The following is a 21,115-nucleotide window of genomic DNA, read 5'->3' on the forward strand; positions in this document are numbered from 1 at the left end:
TGGCATGGCGTTCGCATTGTTCGGTTTGTGCAGTTCAGCCAGCCATTTGCTGTAGTTTCCTACACGGCGTTCACGTTTTGGCAAGATGGGCAAGTACCTGAATACACTGCTGGCTATAAGTTGAAGGTGATCGAGTATGCTCTCGAGCATGGGAAATGTGCCGCCAGCAGAAAATTCGACGTTGACGAGAAGTGTGTTCGACGTTGGTGTGCTCAAAAAGAAGCCTTGCGAAACACCAACCGCACTAAGCGCGCTTTCCGAGGAGAGCAGTGCAAGCTTCCCGATTTGGAAGAAGACTTGCTCCGCTATGTGACTGAAGTGCGCAATGATGGTCTTGCATTCACAACGGACATGCTGCGTGTGAAGGGACTAGCCTTGGTGACTGTACTTGGGTGGATCTTATCTGCGTGGAGCTCTGTGTCGACGGACACTGTGTCCCGAAGTTTTAAAGTCGCCAGGATATCTAACAGCTTGGATGGCACGGAAGATGACTGCTTGTGGGGTGACGGCGCTTCGCAGCACACCATTTCATCTCGGACTCCAAGTCTGAGGACTCGCCGAGTGACGACGATTGAGCACGTATGTCACAAGAAATGTCGTATACTGCAATAAACGCTCTTCGTTCGCTAACTGGTGTGTTTTTACTTTAAAAAACAAAATGTCGCGTGTATGGGCCGCACCCTGAAAATTGGCCCTCATTTCATGGAAAAAAAGTGCGGCCCTTACACGCGTTTATACGGTATGTTGTTTGAATCTCGACATCAATCCTCTCTAGAAATCACCCGTACATTACATATGAGGAATGCCGCCTTTAAAATGGCTATGTTCACTGACATATTGTACAACCCCCCATCCCCCCCCCCCCCCCTCCCTTCCCTGCTCTTACCTTCTTCACTGTCCCCGCCCTAGCGGGACTAAATTTTGTGACTGCAGCCCACTAGCCGAGGTGAGTTTTGAGACCATTGGTCTAGCCTAACCCTTACGAAGCACACGCAACTACAGCAACACCCAACACAAATGCTGCAAGGCTTTTCAGAATCCTACATGCCAAGGCGTTCACAGATGCACACTAAGGGTGGCAGTGCCGTGGCAAACAGCGATTGCCCACCTCGTCGGGCCGCCCGTCGCTATCCTTCAGCTCGATGTAGGGCTTGTTGATGACCCTGTTGAGGTCCTCGTGCAGGCCGTCCAGGAGAAAGGCCATGAGCTCCTGGCAGTCTTGCTGCTGGAAGCCGGAGAACTGAGGTGCGAACCGACCCACTGCCATCTGCAAAAAAATAAAAAACGCGCCTTCTCCGCTCAGAAACTACTCACGTACTCACTCTACTTACTATCATCCCCACCATCAAATCAAGTTCACAATTGTAAACCTACTTTACGTTTAGTGTAGGAGCACAAGTCCTACCCGGCATTCTCCAACCACACTGCCCCAGTGCTAGACGACCCCCATCTTTTGCCACACTAATTCTTAATTAGGTTCCGAGGTTTTCATGTGCCACAATGATGACTATGAGGCATGCTGTAGTGAAGGGCCATCAAATTAATTTTGACAACCTACGGCTTTTAACTAGAACCTAAATATATACGTACATTAACTGTGGCCAGAATTCAAACACACACCCTCGTGTTTAGCAGTGCACTAAGCTACCATAGGCACTATGCTACGACAGGTACTACCTAATTTTATGTCTTCCACTGTGTTAATACGGTTACGCATTAATGATGTTTTACTGTGAAAATAAGAATGTATAGCACTCATAATTGGCGACTTGCTCATAACATTCGCCACTTTCACAAAATATTTGGAAACATTCAAACATGCTTCCAACAAGGAAAATGCTCTCCAGTGAAACCTCGTTAATACGTACCTGCTGGGAATACAGCATAACCACGCACAAAATGGTAGTATGCTTTATCCACCAAGTACAAATTTGCATCACCTGACGAACACCATCGCCCCCAACAAAGAAATAAATGCAGTGCCACAGCAAATATTGCCTGAAGTACCCACAACAAAGCCTTTCTTTCCTTTTTGCCAAAGTGCTGGAAAGGTTCTGGTACTCTCCCACAACCATCCGATAGCATGCGGTGGCGACACCAAGGAGCATTTGGGAACCATTACAGGGTCCTGGATACGCAGCGACTGATATAGCTATAGAATGGACAATATCAGCTTTCCGCGACACATGTGTACACGTCTGCAGTACGATCTGCTACAATGAGAAAACACACAGTTTCATTGAAATGCGGTACAGCCGCATGGAGCCAATCGTCTCCTGGCTAGTTGCGTGCAGCGCGTCGCCTACTACTCAGCTCATGGTGTCACTGCCGAGCCACTTGCTGCACCGTACGCACACATTTGCCGTGGGAGTGTTCTTTGTACCCACTCTGCTCCAGACCGTGCACAGATGCGGCGAGTAGCCTGTTGGGTTAACGCGGCAATGACGAGCTCCCTGCAAGCGATGCGAGCTCCACGTCTCCGTGATGCTCTATACTCTAGCGGTCCTGACGGCAGACAGAGGTGCATTTGGATTGTCACCTAATAAAAGCGTGCAATATGGTTATGACAGCGCTGAGCTTGCTGTACCGTACGCGTGCGTTTAGCGTGATAGCATCAATGCAGTGAAGTTTCTCAGCGCCTGCGACCTGCAATGCCCGACTCGAAGTGCGAGCCGCTTTCATTTCTACAAAGCAATGCGCGCTTGAACACAGCCCCGCACGAGGTGGCAGCGATCGGCAGCCCAGCGCGTTCAGGTTGTCGCCCATTAAAAGTGTGCAGTAGGCTTAAAGTGGCACTATGCCACACGCATGCCCAAGCAGATAGCTGAAGATACTGATAAGGCTGTCGGTGATAAGTCACACTGGTGCGTTCTTTAGTGGCCGCCACCTCGCCTTCGATCTTTCCTGATGCTTACCCGCAAAGGCATTGCCGCAATCGCACGGAAGTAAGAATCGCTGATCGACCATCTCCACACCCCACGAAAAGACTGAAGAGCTTTTGCAGCATGCTGTGACATCGGCAAGTTCTGTGGCACAGTAAACTTTTATGGCACAAAAAGTTATCACGATACGCAGGGTACGCGCTAACCGGTAGGCACACGACGAACCACTAAGGCTGAAGTGGTCAGCGAATAGATTAGGCTCTACGAGGCTTGGTTGGGGAGTCGACACAACTATGTTTTAACAGTTAGTACGTTTAAGTGGGTGCACATTAATGAGGTTTGGCTGTATTCGTATTTGAAATTCCAAATATTCGCGCACCCTGCTAGTAAGTAATGCACCCCTGTGGGCAAAAGCAACCGACCTTAATTTTTCAAACAGTGACTGGGCATCACATTTAGAGCAGAGTTACCATTCATTATAGACGTCTGAAGAAAAACCTCAATAAGAAGCAACATACTTGGTGGTAGGAGAGAGCCCACTAGCCGGGAGAGGCCACACTAATGACAAAATTTAATTACGAGTCTTACATGCCAAGACCATGAAGACATTATGAATAATGTGAGGAATCCAGGTGAACCTTAACGCCTTAGTGTTTTTAAAAGCGCACCTAAACCTAAGCACACAAGCACGTCTCCCTGGCTCTTAAATTTCCATGCGGCTGCCACAGTCACCGCCACCAAGCTCCTGTGGCAAGCACGAGGGGGCACAGTTTCTGTAGTCATCAACTTTTGTTGACCAGCAAGGTTCACAAAGAAATCGACAGAGCGTGCATCGGCCACATCACCTTGAATGGCCTGGGTATGACGCTGGAGCAGTTCCCGGACCACATGACCTTGATGAGGTCAGCATAGGACTTGGCAATCTCGCCCCGCATGCCCAACGGGTTGCTGTCGTTCAGCTCTGACAGATACCGGTCTGTCATGAAGTACTCTGTGAGCGGCGGCGTGTTGCTCATGCACTGGGTGGGGAAAAAAACAAAACAACCAACGCGGGTATAAGCTCTTCTTTCACACAAGAACTCGAGTGAATTCGAAAAGCAAAGGAAGAAGCCGGAAGGAAAAGACAGAGAAGTGCTAAATTCCAACTACTGCATTTGCGTGACTCTAGCGCGCCTCCGATTCTAACGCGGAGGTAACTTTACGTTAGAAAAATTTAAAAAAGATAATGTGACAGCAATACAACTACACTGCATAAGACAAAAAATGCAATTAAAAGGGGGAGCAGGGGAGCAGAGCATGCTCACAGTACTATCTGCGTCCCATGAAATGCGAACACCGGCAAGCATTCGCAATGGTATAGTATGCATAGTGCTGCCAAACCGGATGCGCATGCCTTTCCATTGCAACGGCTGTACGGCGCATGGAATACCATAGCGAATGCTTGACGCTGTTCACGTTTTATTTGATGATGATAGTACATCTTTTGTCACTCGCTTTTGCTTCACGCTTCAAGTTTAATAACAATACTGATTATTAGGGTTTAATATGATTATGAGGGACGCCGTAGTGGAGGGCTCCAGAAATTTTGACCACCTAAGGTTCTTTTAACGTGCACCTAAATCTAAGCACACGCGACTCAAGGATTTTCACCTCCACCAAAGTAGTTTCGTTGCAAGGGCGAAGCAATGAATGTGATAGCAAGAAACTGTAATGCTATACGAAGTGAGGCTCGCCAATGAATACTCTCGGTTTGAACAGCGCTCCTGTTGCAAAGGTGGCCGAAGCAGCGAAGGAAACTAGCGTGCTTCAAGTGTCGAGCTGTGACACTTGATAGTTCGCGCTCATCTTCTGTTTGTTCGTCTAGCGGCGTTCCTTGAGCTCGAGTGACTTTCGTACGCTCCCTAACATCAGCGCGGACATCAGAATGAAAGCTCGAAACATCCCTCCTCCCCACAACACGAGATAACCGCGCGAGCAGACGGCAGAAGGGCAAAGTTCTCCCTGTGCAAATATTAGAAGAAGCGAGCCAGCTGGCCGACGACTTTTAAATGCGCTCGTTGTGCTCCTCGCGCCATCTCGCTGGTAATGAAGAAACACTTATAAGTGCCTGCCGTCTCTGAGTACTGCCAGCGGTAAAGGGTGTGTATATAACGCTCGCCGTTAGCTACCTGAAGGATCTGCGTTTTGTGGCGCAGTGGTTAGCACTACGCGCTGTGGAGCGAGAGGTCACTGGTTCGATTCCGTGCTTCGGAAGCATTTTTCTGACTTATTTTTTTCTTTGGGACTTTTGTATATATACACGTACTTATACATATACAGTGCATGACGCCGGCGACGGCAAAAACCAGCTGAGACTGTCCCTATAGTTGCTATCGCAATCAAGATGCGGCCGTGGCGGCCAGGATTCGATCTCGTGACCTTCGGGTCAGCAATCGAGCACCATAAGCACTAAACCCCCCTGCCGGGTGTTTGTTCACGACAGTATGCAAGACAATCCCCTGTTGTCGCTTACCTGTAGGGCGGCGTTCATGAAACAGGTGTTGCCGATGTTACCGAGGCCGCAAAGACCTGGCGTGTTGCCCCCCTGGAGATCGTAGTTGTAGCCGCCGCCGTAGCTGTTGTACGAGCTACTTACAGCGCTGTAACTCCTCGTTGCTCTACACAGGTGGGCAAGGAGGGGGAAAAAAAAAGAAAGAGAGAGACTACTGTTAATTTCCCTGAAGACACTAACATGGCTGTATCGGTGTGCATGTGTGATCTAGGTATGCTTACCGGTCCCTGGAGAGTGAAAACATTGAGCCAAAATCAAAAGAAGCTCATTGAAAAGGCTCGCTAAATCAACCTACACTGCTCTCCAGAGCTCTGTTACGGGCACACACAACCAAAATTTTCATCGGATGCATATTTAAACGACATTACGCGATAGTTACAGGACCAGCTACTTCACACGGCAGCTGTGCATTGCAGTTCTGTTTTTGTTGTTGCTGGCAGAACCTGTAAGATTCGCCCATGGTATGTATAGCGAGATTCTGCTTCTTTAGCGGAATTTCGGTTTCCAGTGTACCGATGTTTGCCTCTGCAGAGTAATTCACCTGAACGAGCAGTTCGTAATGCGCGCCGCAGGCGATTTTTTTAAATTCAGTACACATTTTTTTTAAATACGCTGTGTAGGTAACAGCGCCCCCCCCCCCCCCCCCCGCCTCCCTCTCCTCCCCTGAGACCACTTACTTTTTCAAGACAAGCATTGCTTTTGTAAAAAGAACCACATGATTGAGTAACTTAGAAGAACAGACTGTTGGGCGAGTCGGTAATTCATGATGAACGAAAATAGCGTGAAAAAACGTAGGACGACACGAAGAAGGCTACAAAGAAGGAGAATATATAGGAAGCCCAAACCACATGTTCACCACGAACAGAACCAAAAACCTCAGATGTGCGCATCCAGGTATACCTTATCTCTGCCTTATTTAACCCAAGGGAAGGCTTTGCCACACAGGATGCGCACATCTGAGGTTTTTGGTTCTGTTCATGGTGATCATGTGGTTTGGGCTTCCTATATATTTTCATTCTTTCTAATAAAAGTTTAGCTGTCGGTACGCGCTTGTGCTGTAGCCTTCTTCATCTCGTCCTACATTTTTTCGCGCTATTTTCATTCATCAATATTGAGTACACTGAATGTGTATCTAATGTTGTTTACGAAATTCCATTGTCATGTGGCCGGTCTCATACTGGTAGAACCGGTCGCTGCTTCAATGGTTTGACAGTGACGAGGGGAAATAAAAACGGTAAATAAATAAAGCATTTCATTATAAACATAGATGGGCATTTTTTATCTTTAGCAGCTCTCCCACCGCCATCTTCAATTTCGGTCTAGGATTGAGCAAGCGCACACCCTCCAAATCTGGTCGGATTATCCTTCACCGTAGGGGGGGGTGGGCGCTTGCTCGGCATTTTACGGTATGCATATTAACTTTGCACCGCTTATTCGAACAGCAAGAAGTTATCCTGAAGTCATTGACTCACAGCAGATTGAGCAGTGTATAACTTATCCTGACAACATGATTACATGTCCTTGCGGCATTTATCTACTTAAAGCAAATGTGTATAATACTGACCAAAAATGGCTCGTCCGTCTTTTTTTTTAAAAGACACCTACACACGCCATACATGTTCAGGTCTAGCAGGCACAGCAGAGTTCGAGCACACTGGCCATCCTGGCAGATGAGAGAAATCGTACCAAACTTCTTACCTAATTAGGTTAAGCTGTTGCAGATAATATATAGTTAACTCCTTGTTCAGTTACGTAGCGCACGCGTTAAAAAAGGCAGTGGCGTGCAACTGGCCGCTGGAATTACCTTTCTTCTGTCAGTAAGATGAAGCCACTTGTGACAACGTCCAACGTTTACTTGCTGAATTGCACTACAGCAGATGGTACCGGAGGATATATTTTTGCTTTCAAGTCTCAGGTCGCAGATGCACAGAACAATACTATTAATAATGAAAAGTACACAAATCTAAAGCATTTTTGATATTATGAGCGTCAAACTGCACCTCGATTCCGCAAGTGCACAGTAAGGCTCAATGCTCAATATTCCATTGGCCAATGACTATCTTGAAACCAATTTTCTGATATCACATTCAAGGTAGGAATGCCTGGAGTACAACAATGGCAAGCATGCCAGTCACACCCTATCGCTGGCTGCCCATGGCCCTACTTGCAAGCATACGCTTGGCTGGAACTGTTCCTTTTGCTTTCACAGTGTCTAAAGGCCTGAAAAATGTGCTGGCAACTGTACTTCATAAACCTCTTTGACACAGCCCATAATCAGCAACATTAGAAAGGCTCAACCATTCCATATCATATCAACCATTCCATCACAACATGCTCCAACATATCAGTGACATACATTGTGTTGCCTGGTGCACCATATATTTTGTGTTCCGATCCTCTGCTGTTTGTGTAAGGAGGCTTGCTGCTGCAAGATAAACAAAAACCAGGACACTTTTTTTAGACTTCATCAATGAGCACGGTAATAGCGCAAAAAAAGAAAGATGAAGGAATTGAAGAAGAGAATGAAGCGCTGGACTTACTTTTTCACTTGCCTTGGCCATGAGCCATCGTCGTTCCGTTCCTCGAGAAGGAGAATCTAGGAAGTGACAGAGATGAGACTCTGGATTCATGCTTGCCACTGAGAGGCCACATAGTCGCAACCATGCCTGACATGTCTTTTCCAAGAGCTCAGGAGCAGTAAGGACTGCTACGTATGTGTCATGCCCAAAGCACGACTGTTAACGCCATATGAAACCTCATTAAATTGCTCACACGGAGTGCTTGCACCAACCTAAATACAATTAGAGCTCATTAAGGGGAGACACTGGTCTGGGAGGCGGAAAAATTTTGAAAAAAACTATTTTCTGAAATATTTTTTTTGATAATCTAGAAGGTCTAAAATAGTCATTTCCAAAATATTACAGACATGTAATGGATACTTGTCGAGTTATTTGGTCTTGAAGTCAGTTTCATGACCATTTTTGCTCACCAAAGCACCTCAAAAAGTCCCATTCAATAGCGCACCTTGCAGGAACCACATTAAGTAGCACAGCCATTTTGGTCTCATTTGAAACACACACTTTTCTATTAGCTGTTCCTAGTACAAGAACGCTTTTCATCTAGCAGAGGCGAAGCCATTGCGCTTTAGAAAAAAAAAGTGCTCACACAGCATTGGTGCATTTCTATCACACGGGGTAAATTATTCCTTCCATCTTGGATGCTTGAGGATGCTTCTGCTAGACAGTGGTGCATCGTCGCATTGTCCGCCATTTTGCGGAGATGCCTAACTGATGATAGTGCAATGGCAGGCAGTCGTTAGAAGTTCAGAATTGCTCGTGCATTCGGGAGGAAGTGATATCGGCAGCTGCAAGAATGCAGCATATCACCAGCGAGACCAGAGTGAAAAGAAACCATACTAAGAAGAATAATGATGACTATGTTCCTGGTGGCTTCTACTATCCTAAGAACACCAATTCAAGCCATTTCCAGTTCAAAATAAGTGCCCACCATGTTTCTAAACTTCTTTTCTCATTTTCTCAAAACCACATTTTTCATCACATTATAGGCTGTTGCCCACAATATCTTGATGTAGCGGTCAGATTTTGACAATTTTTACAGTATTTGAAAGCTTATGCATTGATTAGTGCAAGAAAACCAAGAAATTACAACATTTTTATTAATAACTGTGATTTAATTAGCAGTAAAATTAAGTAACAGTTTCTGATTTCTCATTAGTGTACTTGTTAAGGCCATAACTTTTGAATGCATACAGCTAAAAATTAAGTTATGGTTATGTTGCACTCTCTGGTCTTTATAGGATGCAGTGATATCAAATTCATAAAGGTCTTTTGTGAGAAAGCTGTCAAAAGTCTGGGCAGAATGCAAGTGTATGGAACAGTCAATATCTTACAATCCATGCACGATAGACAAAAAGTAATTGCATATTTGTTTTCAGCAGTCGAAAATACATATTGTGTGTAAATTTCAGCCAGAAATACTAAAAATTGAGACAAGCAGTTTTCAGACCAGTGTCTCCCCTTAATTCGACCCCCGTTAATTAGGGAACTCGAATAATTCGGATGTGTTCTCTGGTCCCAGCAAGCATATGTATTGTCCAGTGGCATCAAATGGCTGCAACCCGGTTAATTCGGATTATCCTTGGATCGCGCCAAGCACAAAGTGCCGCAAAGGAGCAAAAACTGCATTCGCAAACAACCAAAACGGACGCGGGCCTTCAGGACTGTATACTAGTCTTTATACATGACCAAACCAGTGGGCAAGCAGACGCGGCAAAGCACAACCGTGCGCCGTTGCTATAGGCTATTTTACGGATAGGTTTTGGTGCCGCCATATTGAGCTGTTAACCCTGTTGTCTAACTAAACGAACAGTGCTGCAGCAGACGCATGCGCATGAAAATGGTTGGGTTGGTGCATTCGATGATTCGTGACCTTATTCAATTCATGTTGCGATATATAACAAGGAAACATTTGTTTAACAGCCCGAAGACGCGGTGCCCATATGTCTTGCGCAAGATCGTCTATGGCAACGACAATAGGACCCCCCCGCCCTCGGCTCTGCTAGAGGACAGCGTCTTTCATCCGCCACTTTCTTCATTCGTAGCATCATCTGGCGAATACGCTGTGAAGCAAGATCTGGCGTTGCAGAACGTGTCCCTTCCCGACGAGAGGTGTCGGCGCTCCCGTCTGGTCTTGCTCCGTGGCCCCTATCTAACAAGCAATGCCCGCATGCTTCCATTTGATGATGTCCCTCGAGAAAGAGACTGCCTCAGGGATGACTGCCTTCTTGCAAGCATGACAATCGGCTATGTAACCAGTTCAACTCTCAGGAGAACATGTCACCACACACACACACACACAAAAAAAAGAAAAAAATTAAGGCAGCTTCCCAGTAGTGGTGCCAAGCCTGAAGGAATTGTGGAGCTGGGCAGCCTTCTTCGTTTCTCTTCGGTTTTCTCTTTCTTCCCTCCTCTCTTTTTTTTCTTCTCTTTTCCAGTTTTTTTCTCTCTTTATTTCCATTTCTATTTTTCTTCCTATTTTTTTCCCTTTCTTTCTCTTTCTACCTTGCTTGCATCCTCTTTTTTTTCTATTTTTATATGTGCCTTTGCCTGTGTTACGCCAAGCGATGACAGCATACGACAGCCCGGGCCCCAAATGTGCCCCGCACTTAAAAGAAAAAGTAAGAATAAGACCAACAGTAGCTACCTGGACGAGTTGACCTTCAGAGCTTGTATTACGTTTTTTTTCTTCAATGTCCCCAGTTGTTTGCATTGCTACTGCTTCGTTTAATGACGTCAAACTGGCATGTGATGCCAACGCAATTGCTTGCGCCCCCACCTCCTATATCAAGTACCATGCTTTTCGCACCCCGACGTACTGTCCCCTCCCCTCCCGCTTCACAGCTGTTTTCGAATACTACAGTACTGCTCATTATCAAAACAATGCTGGCGTATTAAAAAAAAAGTTATATACAAAAGTCAAATGTGGGCGCCCCCAGTTCAGAACTTACCTGACCGGAGTAGAGCCCCACGTCCTGAATGGTGCGCGACCGATCGGGCAAGTGCTCGTACGTGTTGCTGCTGCAACGGTTCCACAACCTGGTGTCCTTCTCGGCCGGCACCTTGAAGATGGTGCGCATGTCCTTCTCCACCTGGCCTGTGTACGCACACATGGCAGAAGACGGCCCAAACAGCCCTCGGTCACAATGCACGCTGTTCCGACGCTTAGCGATAAGCGACATCGAGAGTGCTGTCAATTGGTATCGGGGAGACAATAATCACAAACCTATGGTGTCGACCTTGCTGAACCTCCGCGTGACAAACTGATCCATATTGGAGTTGGTGCACAGTTTGAACTCCATGAGAGACACTTCCACCTGTGACGAGAGAAGCGTCAAACACGTTCTACATCGCAACATACTATTTATATCAGACAAAACGAGCACTGCACAAATTACTTCTCAGTCCCGCGTGCACAAACGAATGAAGACCAATGCGGCACACCAAATTTCATTCTCACAGTGCACAGGCACTTAGCTGTATAAAGAGCTGACAGCGCAGGAATAGGAGCGACAGTTGAGGTAGAACCACGCAACAGGAGTGCTCGTGTTCTACATCCCTCCCCCCATCCCTGTTCCTGCACTCTCAGTTCTTTGAACGGAATGATTTACCAACTAGCCCGTTCATTCATCCTTTCACTTAGCTGCATTCCGCATGCGGCTTAACATCACCAGAGTAGTCAATAATGTAACCAGAAAGCTTGAGCGCTACAAAGGAACACTATGGCTCGCTCTCGTGTGCTGCAAGTGTATGTCCTGTAGACTGAGAGTTCAAGCTGCTTTGTTAAAAGGGCCCTGCAACACTTTCTCAACATGATCAGAAAATGTTTCCGATCAGTAGTCGTGGCTCCTACGAACATGTGAGCCAAACATTATAGTGCAGCACACGGCACGGAACTTAAATAAGTTTCAAAATCAGCCGAAAATTACTCTCTCTTTGCTCGACAAATGATGCCATAAGCACAACTTGGGTTATAAAAAACATCAATTTGGCTTATAGCCATTGGCTGATTTGAGCATCGTGAGCTGCACAATTACCGCGGCCACCGTGGGATGCTATGATGCGCCCGTGCCGTGCTCTATAGTTCTAGAATAACAGAGAGCTGAGCTAGTTGGTAAGTATTCATTCTAAAAGGACAGGGCGTGCAAACACGGACACAAGAAAGAAGTCAGGACACCACAAACGCCGACTAACAACTGAAGAGACGCACAACGGCTGAAAAGAAAGAAGGCACGAAAACTTATCTGCGCATGCCCATGCAACAGGCAAACCTATCAATCCGGCACGCGTGGCGGTCTACGTGGAAGATAACTGTTAAGGCATTTGATTTCATCTTTATGCAAGTTAATCGACGGTTGGCTCACGCATGCGCTACCACTATTCTCGATATGCCATGCTTCTATCATCAGGCGCGTTTCTTCATTTCTATGCCAGTACAACACTGCGCATTCATCAAATTTTGGCATGCACTTAAAATCTCGACAATGTAAAGATAGATTAGAAGGTGAGCCTCCTGTTAGCGATCTCTTATGTTCCAACAATCTCTGGTTGATGCATTGGCCCGTCTGTCCTACGCAGAAGCGGCCGCAGCTTAAAGGGATCTTATACACCACACTCGTACGGCAATCAGTGAATTTGTTGGTGTGTTTTACGAAACAAATATCGGTCCGCTTCTTGTCATTTACTCCCTCATTTTTCCTCTGCACAGCGGCACAAATCTTACCTAGCTTATTGGCAGCCGTGAAAACAACATTAACGCCGTATCTACCTCCTACTTTCTTTAGCCTGTGAGATACGCGATGAATGTACGGTATACCTACGACACGTTTCTTCCTATCGTGTTTGCACGCCCTGTCCTTTTAGAATGAATAGTTCTAGAATTACGCACGATAAAGAATTGCACCAGCACGCTCGTGATCACACTGAAAGTGAACCACGCGTTCGAAGAAAACAAGAAAAACAAAGTGCTCAAAGTCATGACATGCGCTGCCATATGGACATAGCTTCTTGCCCCCTTGTCACCCCCCCTCCCCTTTCCCACACAGCCTCCCCAATGCTTCAAACTGCTTCAGAAAAAACTGCTTCAGAAAAGGAACACCAATTATGGTTGCAGTATTGGTTATCCACTTCTGAATGACTATAATAAGAACTTGGAGGACGCTGGAGCTTCTCCTTCAAGAGTATAATGCGACAGCATAATCAGGCCCTGTGTGCATCGCCTTCTCAATTGCTAGCCTGGCTTCGGTTCTCGGTGCGTGCCTCAACCGTGCCGCAAGGAAACAAACGTCTGTGCGCATAACATTGGCCATTTCAAACTACCCTAGAATGCCTACTGCAAGTACGGTTGCGCGGTGCCCACTACGCCATAATTCTTCCTTTTACGAATCAGCAAAGGGGCCACTATGCGTCCGTAAGGCAACACGTGAACGTACGCAGTTGCTTGCTTTGCTGATGCTTTTGCTGATGATGTGTGAGCATTATTCATACGCTTCATCTAGCCTGTAAATACTCGTCACCGCTTGGGTCTGAGCAGCGGGGCTTAGGTTCGAGAGTGAATAAAGAAGAGTCTCGCGGCCTGAACGTTGTCTTGCAGATGATTAAACATGTCCGAGTGCTTTTGTAATGGGTGGGCCTTTAGTACACCCACTTGTTGCGCAATTCACGTTTTGACACCTGGTGCGATTCTACGATTCTGCAACGCGATACTACATGCATTAAGGGGACTCTTCCCACCAAACGAAATTCTTATAGTGTTCTTTTACGAAACAGTTGCAAGCCCTGGTGTGGATCCGTGGTAGAACACCTGCTTGCCACGCAGAAGGCTTGGGTATGATTCTCACTCAGAACAAAGGTTTTTGATTATTCATAGGCGTCTACCTCGCATTTTTACTCACGGACAACACCAATTTTTCGCTCACAACCAACGAGACCAACGCCGGAATTTCTGTGAAGCAAGCTCTATCGCGTTAATAAGCTACTTTAATGAAGCCATTTGATGATTACTTGGAAAAGTGTTGCACGGCGCCTTTGAGGGTGCCGCTATATGTGATTCGTTAAAGCTAGCAACACGCAGAACACAGCACGTGGCATGCACCAACAAGCTTCAAAGATTCGCATTTTTCAGGTGTACGTCGTGCATTGGCATTGAGAAAGTGGGAGCTGCCCCCCGATGGGCCCAGGTGAATCTCGTCACTGAAGTTTCAGCGAGCCACACCTTGCAGTTTTTGACGAACAAGCCAATCTCGATGACCTTGCGTGACAGGGGCGATTGGCCCTCGGTGAGGCCATACCAGGCGACCATCCTGTCCCACGCCTCCTGAGGGAGTAGCAGGTAGTCGAGATCCTCAATCAGGTGGTCCCTGATCTCCCCACTGTTGTCCTCTGGAAAAGCGCAAGCAAACAACCCTCTGCTCTGCAAGCGTTCGCCCAATTGCACAAAAAAAGGGCATTCCGCAGCGAGTCGGTATTTCTCGTAAAATCTGCATGGCAAGACGCGAGAAAGAGCATAACTGTTAACCCTTTGAGGGTCAAAGACGTACCTGTGCATCATTGCCTGTATGTTTAAAACACGCGCCTTTTTCGATCATTTCTCTTGCTCAACATGTGCTGCCACACTGCGGGAATACGTGGAATCTTTTTCTCTCTGTTTCTTTTTATTTCACTACAGCAGTGCGCTGGCTAGTTTCGGTTTTGTCCTTTGGCCGGTTCCCGCTTGTTGCGCCACTAGAACTGATGGCTTTCTGGTTTAGAATCTTTCAAAAGGTCCCCGATTTGTTACTCTCTCGTTTATTGCTCCCTGGCATGCGATTACACCCGTTTCCGTGCAGGTGCTGACTGACAAACTATCCTGCTGTGCGTTACCAAATTCGGGGACTCGCAAAAAGTCCTTTTCCGTCTTGTTGGCGGTAAGACGAATGATTATTATAGGTTTCGGACTTGTTTTTGCTTTCCAGATGCACTCAAAACTACAGTTTTCTTCAGTGCCCTGACCTGCGCAGTTTGCATGCGCTATGGATGTGCGAAATAAGTACAGGATTTACGTATTCATCAAGAGTATGAAAAGTGTGATGGAACAGACATTTGCTTATTGTTTTCTTGATACTTTCGATAATTCGGCATTTGCTTAATCTGGACATTTTTTCCGGTCCTGTGAAACAGAGGGTCCACAATGGCGCCATAAGGCTCAGCCTGACGGTGCCCAAGTGGACGTGGCCCGCCTCAGTCTGAAAAGACCGGGCTTCGGGACTATTGATGAAGTTTTGTGAATGAATGAATCAAATCCTAATTAGCAAGCCTTAACTGTATTCGATGACTTGTGGTGGAAAGAAAAAGACCGATAGGGGGTGGAGACAATGCAGAGGGACAATGAACAGTCCTTGAAAGAAAACTCAGTGGTCGCAGGGTTTTCTTGATAAGGCGTTAAGAATGTCAGTGCCAGAAAGTGCAAATATCTGAAACATGGGCACTTCACATGCTGCTACCGGTCGTTCCTTAAAAAAGAATCTCAATTGTGGATTTAAACATACCAAAGCCAAGCAACTAAGCTTGACAGGCATCTATATCAAAGCGTAATCATAATTGAAGTGTCAAGGAGTAACACCAGCACCTAGTGAGACTGTGGCGCAAGCCTACTGCAAGACACACCAGCTGTGAAGTTAGTGCCTTGGGATGAGGCCTGCCCGAGAAGTTTTATGTGCCCTCGTTATATTGCACGGAAGGGCATTCGTGGCCACTTCCATGTGGTAAGCCAGAGGGGCGCCCCAGCAATGACAGAGCACTCGTTCCTGGTGGCAAATGTGAAGTGGCAAAAAGCCGTTCAGGACATGCTGTGTTAAAAACATATTCCCAATTAGAGTAATATCATCTGCACAATACAAGGGGGTACCCGAAAGTACCCAGAATAGCGCTGCACTGGGTGGAGCGAACATAGTATGCGACTCTCCCACAACTTTTGAGTAAATTGCATCTGGTGGCTTCTCTCAGGAAAATTTTATCTGGGTACAATGATCTTTTTTTTCTGTGAAATCAGTTGCATGCGCTCGGTGAACAGCAGGCAGCAGGGAAAACTATTGCGATATTAAACACCGTTTACAAAGACGCTGCGCAACGGAAAAAACTTAAGGGTACGAGTGATCTTCTCTTTTTTAAAAAAAAAGGTGGAAATGTTGGTTTGTGACATACCTCATTCTGGACATCTGTCAACTTCACGAGCAGATGAAAATATTAAAAAATTTGCGCACTTTACCTTCAAGACCGACGACGGACCATTGACGGGTTGGAGAAGTTATCTGGTATAGCTTGGAGCTCGGTTCAGTGAATTTTAACAGATTATTTGAGGGCGAGAAGGGTCGTTGAGAAATTTCTGCCTCAAATTCAACAAACAAGCAAGGAGATGGCCAAGTGAAAATAGGCCATGCTTTGAAAGAACAGCTGCAAAGCGACCCAAACTTTCCCTCTAAGGTTTTTACTAGTTACCAATCATAGTGCTATTGTTACCACCCCAAAACAAAATTTCACATCTACATACAGTTCATGATAGCGGTCATCACACAAACACAACCAGCGTACGAAACTGATTACACGAAAGAAATTGCTATACCCGAAGAAAAGCTTCCTGGGAAAAACCACCAGCTGCAGTTTACTTAAAAGTTGCGGCATGATGCTTGCCTAGCGGGAGAACTGCATACTACAGCTGTGCCACCCAGCAAAGCGCTATTCCAGTTACTTTTGGGTACCCCCTTGTACACGTTTCCACGCACTGGCCAGAGGTTAGTTACTATTCCGAGTCACCTTGCCAGCTCCAATTACCTGCGAGCCAATTTACAACCTTCCCAATTTGGATGATGCTAACATGGATAAACTCGAATGTTCAGAACAACACTTGGCAAGCATGATAGCCAATCGTAGGATGCAGGATGCATTTTTGCACCATGTCGGCTACGTAAAGCTTCAGAGAAAATTCAAAAGTGATGCTGCATTGTAATGAACCATTCAGCGTACCACTTTTTGCTCTTGCTTCATAATCAATGGCAGGTGAGAGCAAAACCACATAAACTTGATTGTACTTGAGACTCAGGACCTTGCAGTGCACAACTGAGCTACCACAGAAGGCATGGAAATTGCCAATGGAAAAACGCAGGCAAAAACACCTGGTTACTGCACTTAAGCATGAGTTGTCCCACTCAACAAACAAGCCCAGAAAGGAAGCATTATCTAATCTTGGAATACGGTCGCATTTTCTCGCTGAACCACAGATATGACTGAAGTTGCCCGTTTTTGAGGCAGAAAAACAAGAGCGAAGACTTGTAAGAACCAAACAAAGCAATGATGTTTACAAGAAAGTGCCATCCTGGTATTTCTAACGAAGTTTTAAGTCACTAAAGCATTATCTCGAAAAACGAAAACCGATGAAACTTGCTCAGAACAGAGAAATGCGGACACTGTTCCCAGCCAGCACTTTGCTATTCGGGACATCACTTGACAACAGCGCACGATTACCAAGAAGACAGAAAAATATATAATCCTGGCAAGTCTGTGATATGTACACAACTCAATTTACACAAGGACATGAATCCACCTCGTAAGACTTGGCTCAAAGCCAAAAAATGCAGCGTAGGACGCTGCACGTAGACTGCTTAGCATGAAATCGATTCCCAAATTATGTGGGATCTGCCAGGATTTTCTTTATTTACAAAATGGACCCTGACATTTATACGTACTGTTCCTTGGATAAACATCTTGTGACACAGTTTCGCTGAAATGTTAAGACTCGTCAAAACATCTGCAACTGCAGCTGGCCACCAACTGACAGTCCCCAAAAGCTTGAAAATACTGCAGGCATACATACACAACAGTTGCTCTAAAATGGAAATTAAGTTCAGGTGTTTTACGTGCCAAAGCCATGATATGATTGCACAACACAACATACTAATCATCTTAGCTGCTAAATCCACCAGGGTGGGTAATATTTGTACTAAGGCCACTTCCTCGTTGAATCAGTATTGCAATAAAATGGAGTGCAATTTCTTGCACAAGACATTCTATTTACCCTTCTAAATAAAAGCAAAAGTGAGGAAAAAAAACTGCAAGCTCTTATGAGCTTGGATGGTCCACTAAAGCAACGAAACAGTGCACCCGAATGTGTCTAAAAATCAAATGGCTCGTAAGTCCCTACCACCACCACCCAGGCTAGGCAATGTTAATCCATTTATAAAACTTTACAGCTTCTGAAATGAACCTACAAGCTTATGCTCAGTTTTCACGCAAAGCAAGCACACGAGTGGCACAAAACCACGTTTCACATTAGATAAGATGGGAAAAACAAACAGCGCTCTTCAGTTGCTGTTTCTCATGCTGCCATGTCAAAAGAAATTGCTGCTGGGCAACTCGACACAGTTTACTGCATATTTTTTTCAACGGCAAGATGGCTGCAACAAAGAATGGCACACACAATCACCATGCCAGTTACATCTCATAATGAGAGGAGTCGGAAGCCATATCATGCACGTGTAACAAAAGCATATTGCAGCTTTCTTTTTTTTCCTTTCCCTTGTCACCAGGTGTAAACGATGAAACCTATCTCTGTAGGTTCTATTAATACAAGTCTGATAAGGAAAACAGAAAACAATGTAATTGGCCACTGCTCTGCACGACACACTCCCCTTCATTACACAGCAGGGTAGGCATATGCGTCTCATTTAATTAATCTTCTGAAAAATGAACAGAGACGGTGTGTTGCAGCCGCAAGTGACCCGTCTAGTTCACCGTACCTGCCCCGAGTGTCTTTCAGTAAGGTTCACACACAGAACAAGGCACCGCTGCCACGTGATGCCAGCAGCGTCAATACTATCAGTAGTCAGTACTTGCAGCCAGTTTTGTGAATAAGTAAAATTACACACCTACACCTTCTACGGGAAGAATTGCTAGCTAATAAAGCACTAACTAAAAATGCCAATAGCTGCTTATAAACACAGCCATTATCACATGAATACTTGAAACAGTGGAGAACAGAAACACTAATGAATGTATGGTAATGAAAAAGCACAACATGGTGGGTGGACGGGATAGGTGCTGTGCGCCTACCACTGCCCTCGTTACCGGCAGAGAGCGCTTACAAGAGCTACAGGGAGACCTCTCTAGCAAAGCACCTAAGACTTGTTTCAAGCAGTGGACAATGTCGTGCTGACAGGCAATGCATCGGCGTGTTGCAAATAGATAAGACCATTGACAAGGGCAAAGCGAACACAAAGGGCAGCTAGTAAATAACACAAGATGCAGGTAAATAACGCAGATACCAACATTTCCCTCCCACAAAAGAATAAATAACAATAATAATAATGGTAATGACTGACAAGTAAACAGCAAAACTGAAAGGTAGAATTTAACATGTTTTGCCATTCTCAACTGATGATGCTTGCCTACTACGACATACTGCCGAGCTTCAAGCCATTTCTATCTGCCACAAATGCTCTTCTTTCTGCACTGCATTTGTACAAGCGAATTCCCATTCATCATGTCTTTGTATGAACGTGGCTCCTGCTGTGTGTTTGATGCCGAAATTTCAATACGAAGTCTATTTTATTTGTCATGGACAGTCCTTGTGCACATGAATCTCTACACATAGGCACCTTTCAGCACAATGTATAGCAACGGCAATGTAATCTATGCACATCATAGCGCACAAAAAAGAGATGTAGTGCTTGAGTAGGTCTTGATTAGTCCCGCCCTAAATCCTGTGCTAATGTCATTCTTGCGTAGGTCCTGGTGTAGTTTTAAATCCTGCACCTAATGCAGCTCCACTAGCGTCAAACCTGTGGAAGTTTGTAGCACGGGCAACCCACTGATTCCTTTAGCAATTGTGCACTTGCCGTGACAGTGGCACCCTCTCTAGCACGGCGCGGGACTCAGCCTGATGTTTCACAAATGCTTTTCACTATTTAGGTCAATCATTTCGATTAATTCTCGGTTATTTGGGTAGTTTAGATTATCTTAGACCTTGTTCGTCTATTTTTGCCCTGGTTTTGAGCATCGTTAGCCTTGTTTTGTGCGTGTATTGATCACTGCGTGACCACACGACATGACAGTGCATGGGCGACAAGCCGGGCCCCTGAAATACTACGCACTTACAAAAGGAAGCATCACGTTGCATAAAGCAGTGCCAGTGCTTGAAAACTGCGCAACGCGCAGCTAGCTACTAAATCAAGCGAATGGCACAATCTCGCCTCATTATGAGCGCCGGGATATGAACCCCGCAACTTCCTCCGTCGTTGCAATCCGCAAAATGACTCACGCACGGCGCGCATTCTGTGGCGTCGTTTAAAGGACCCCGTGCAGCTGCTACGGCTTTCGTGCCACACAGCGGCGCAAAAACGGAGGGGAAAAAACAAAAAACAAAAAACAGCGCGCTGTGGCACTGACCTCTGAGCAGCGGCGAATTGTCAATCGGCCCCGGGTGCGTGGTCTGCTCGCCGATGTCGTTGGATGTGTCCCAGGAGTCGTAGCCGACGTACCTCTTCCACTGGTTGAACCATTTCTTGTCAACCATATACCTGCGAAATGGGGGCAGCGGATAGTTATCTCGCGTGGTTACCGGCAGATCCAACGGCGCCAGGCACTCGTACGTTACAGTGCGACATGCGAGAGCCAGGCGAACAGGCTAATCGAAACTTAGAACGACAGAGTTTGAGCTAGCTGGTAGGGCGATTCAAAGTAGAAGGCGTGCAAACACAGACACGAGAGAAGATCGGTGTTGTGCGTTTTTTGTGTTTGTGTCTCCACTCCTTACTTTATTATAGGCTCATCAAAAACTATCACCGCCGCCGCGATTCCAACAGGGAATCGCGGCTCAACCCGGAACTCTTGCAACAACGACTGAGAAAACTATTCGTCGCTTCAGAATGCAGTTAGCGAACACGGGCGCACGTCATTTGGCCGCGCTACCGTTAAAAAGAAACGGAGTTTCAGAAAAGGGTACGCAAAGCTCTTGTAGGAACATCCCAGTCGCAAATCGGCGGTCGCCGGTACTACACTCCAGAGAGGCCCGACACCATCGAGGTGACGCAACGCGAGATGACTTTCGGTTTAGAATAACAGAGCTGAGCTAGTTG

The 21,115-nt window shown here is 46.1% G+C and overlaps 1 protein-coding gene across 1 annotated transcript in view; it reads right to left on the reverse strand.

Moving 5' to 3' along the window:
- The window catches only part of LOC119396045 (ubiquitin carboxyl-terminal hydrolase 15-like), a 57,209-nt gene that overhangs the window by 35,456 nt on the left and 638 nt on the right, over positions 1-21,115 (reverse strand). Inside the window, 9 exon segments of the mRNA XM_037663092.2 lie at positions 1,109-1,267; positions 3,728-3,901; positions 5,395-5,539; positions 7,790-7,858; positions 7,974-8,029; positions 10,961-11,106; positions 11,236-11,326; positions 14,224-14,390; positions 20,427-20,557. Of these exon segments, the coding sequence (XP_037519020.1) occupies positions 1,109-1,267; positions 3,728-3,901; positions 5,395-5,539; positions 7,790-7,858; positions 7,974-8,029; positions 10,961-11,106; positions 11,236-11,326; positions 14,224-14,390; positions 20,427-20,557 (1,138 nt within the window).

The sequence above is a fragment of the Rhipicephalus sanguineus genome, chromosome 6, assembly GCF_013339695.2.
Source record: "Rhipicephalus sanguineus isolate Rsan-2018 chromosome 6, BIME_Rsan_1.4, whole genome shotgun sequence".
In the NCBI taxonomy this organism is placed as follows: domain Eukaryota; kingdom Metazoa; phylum Arthropoda; class Arachnida; order Ixodida; family Ixodidae; genus Rhipicephalus; species Rhipicephalus sanguineus.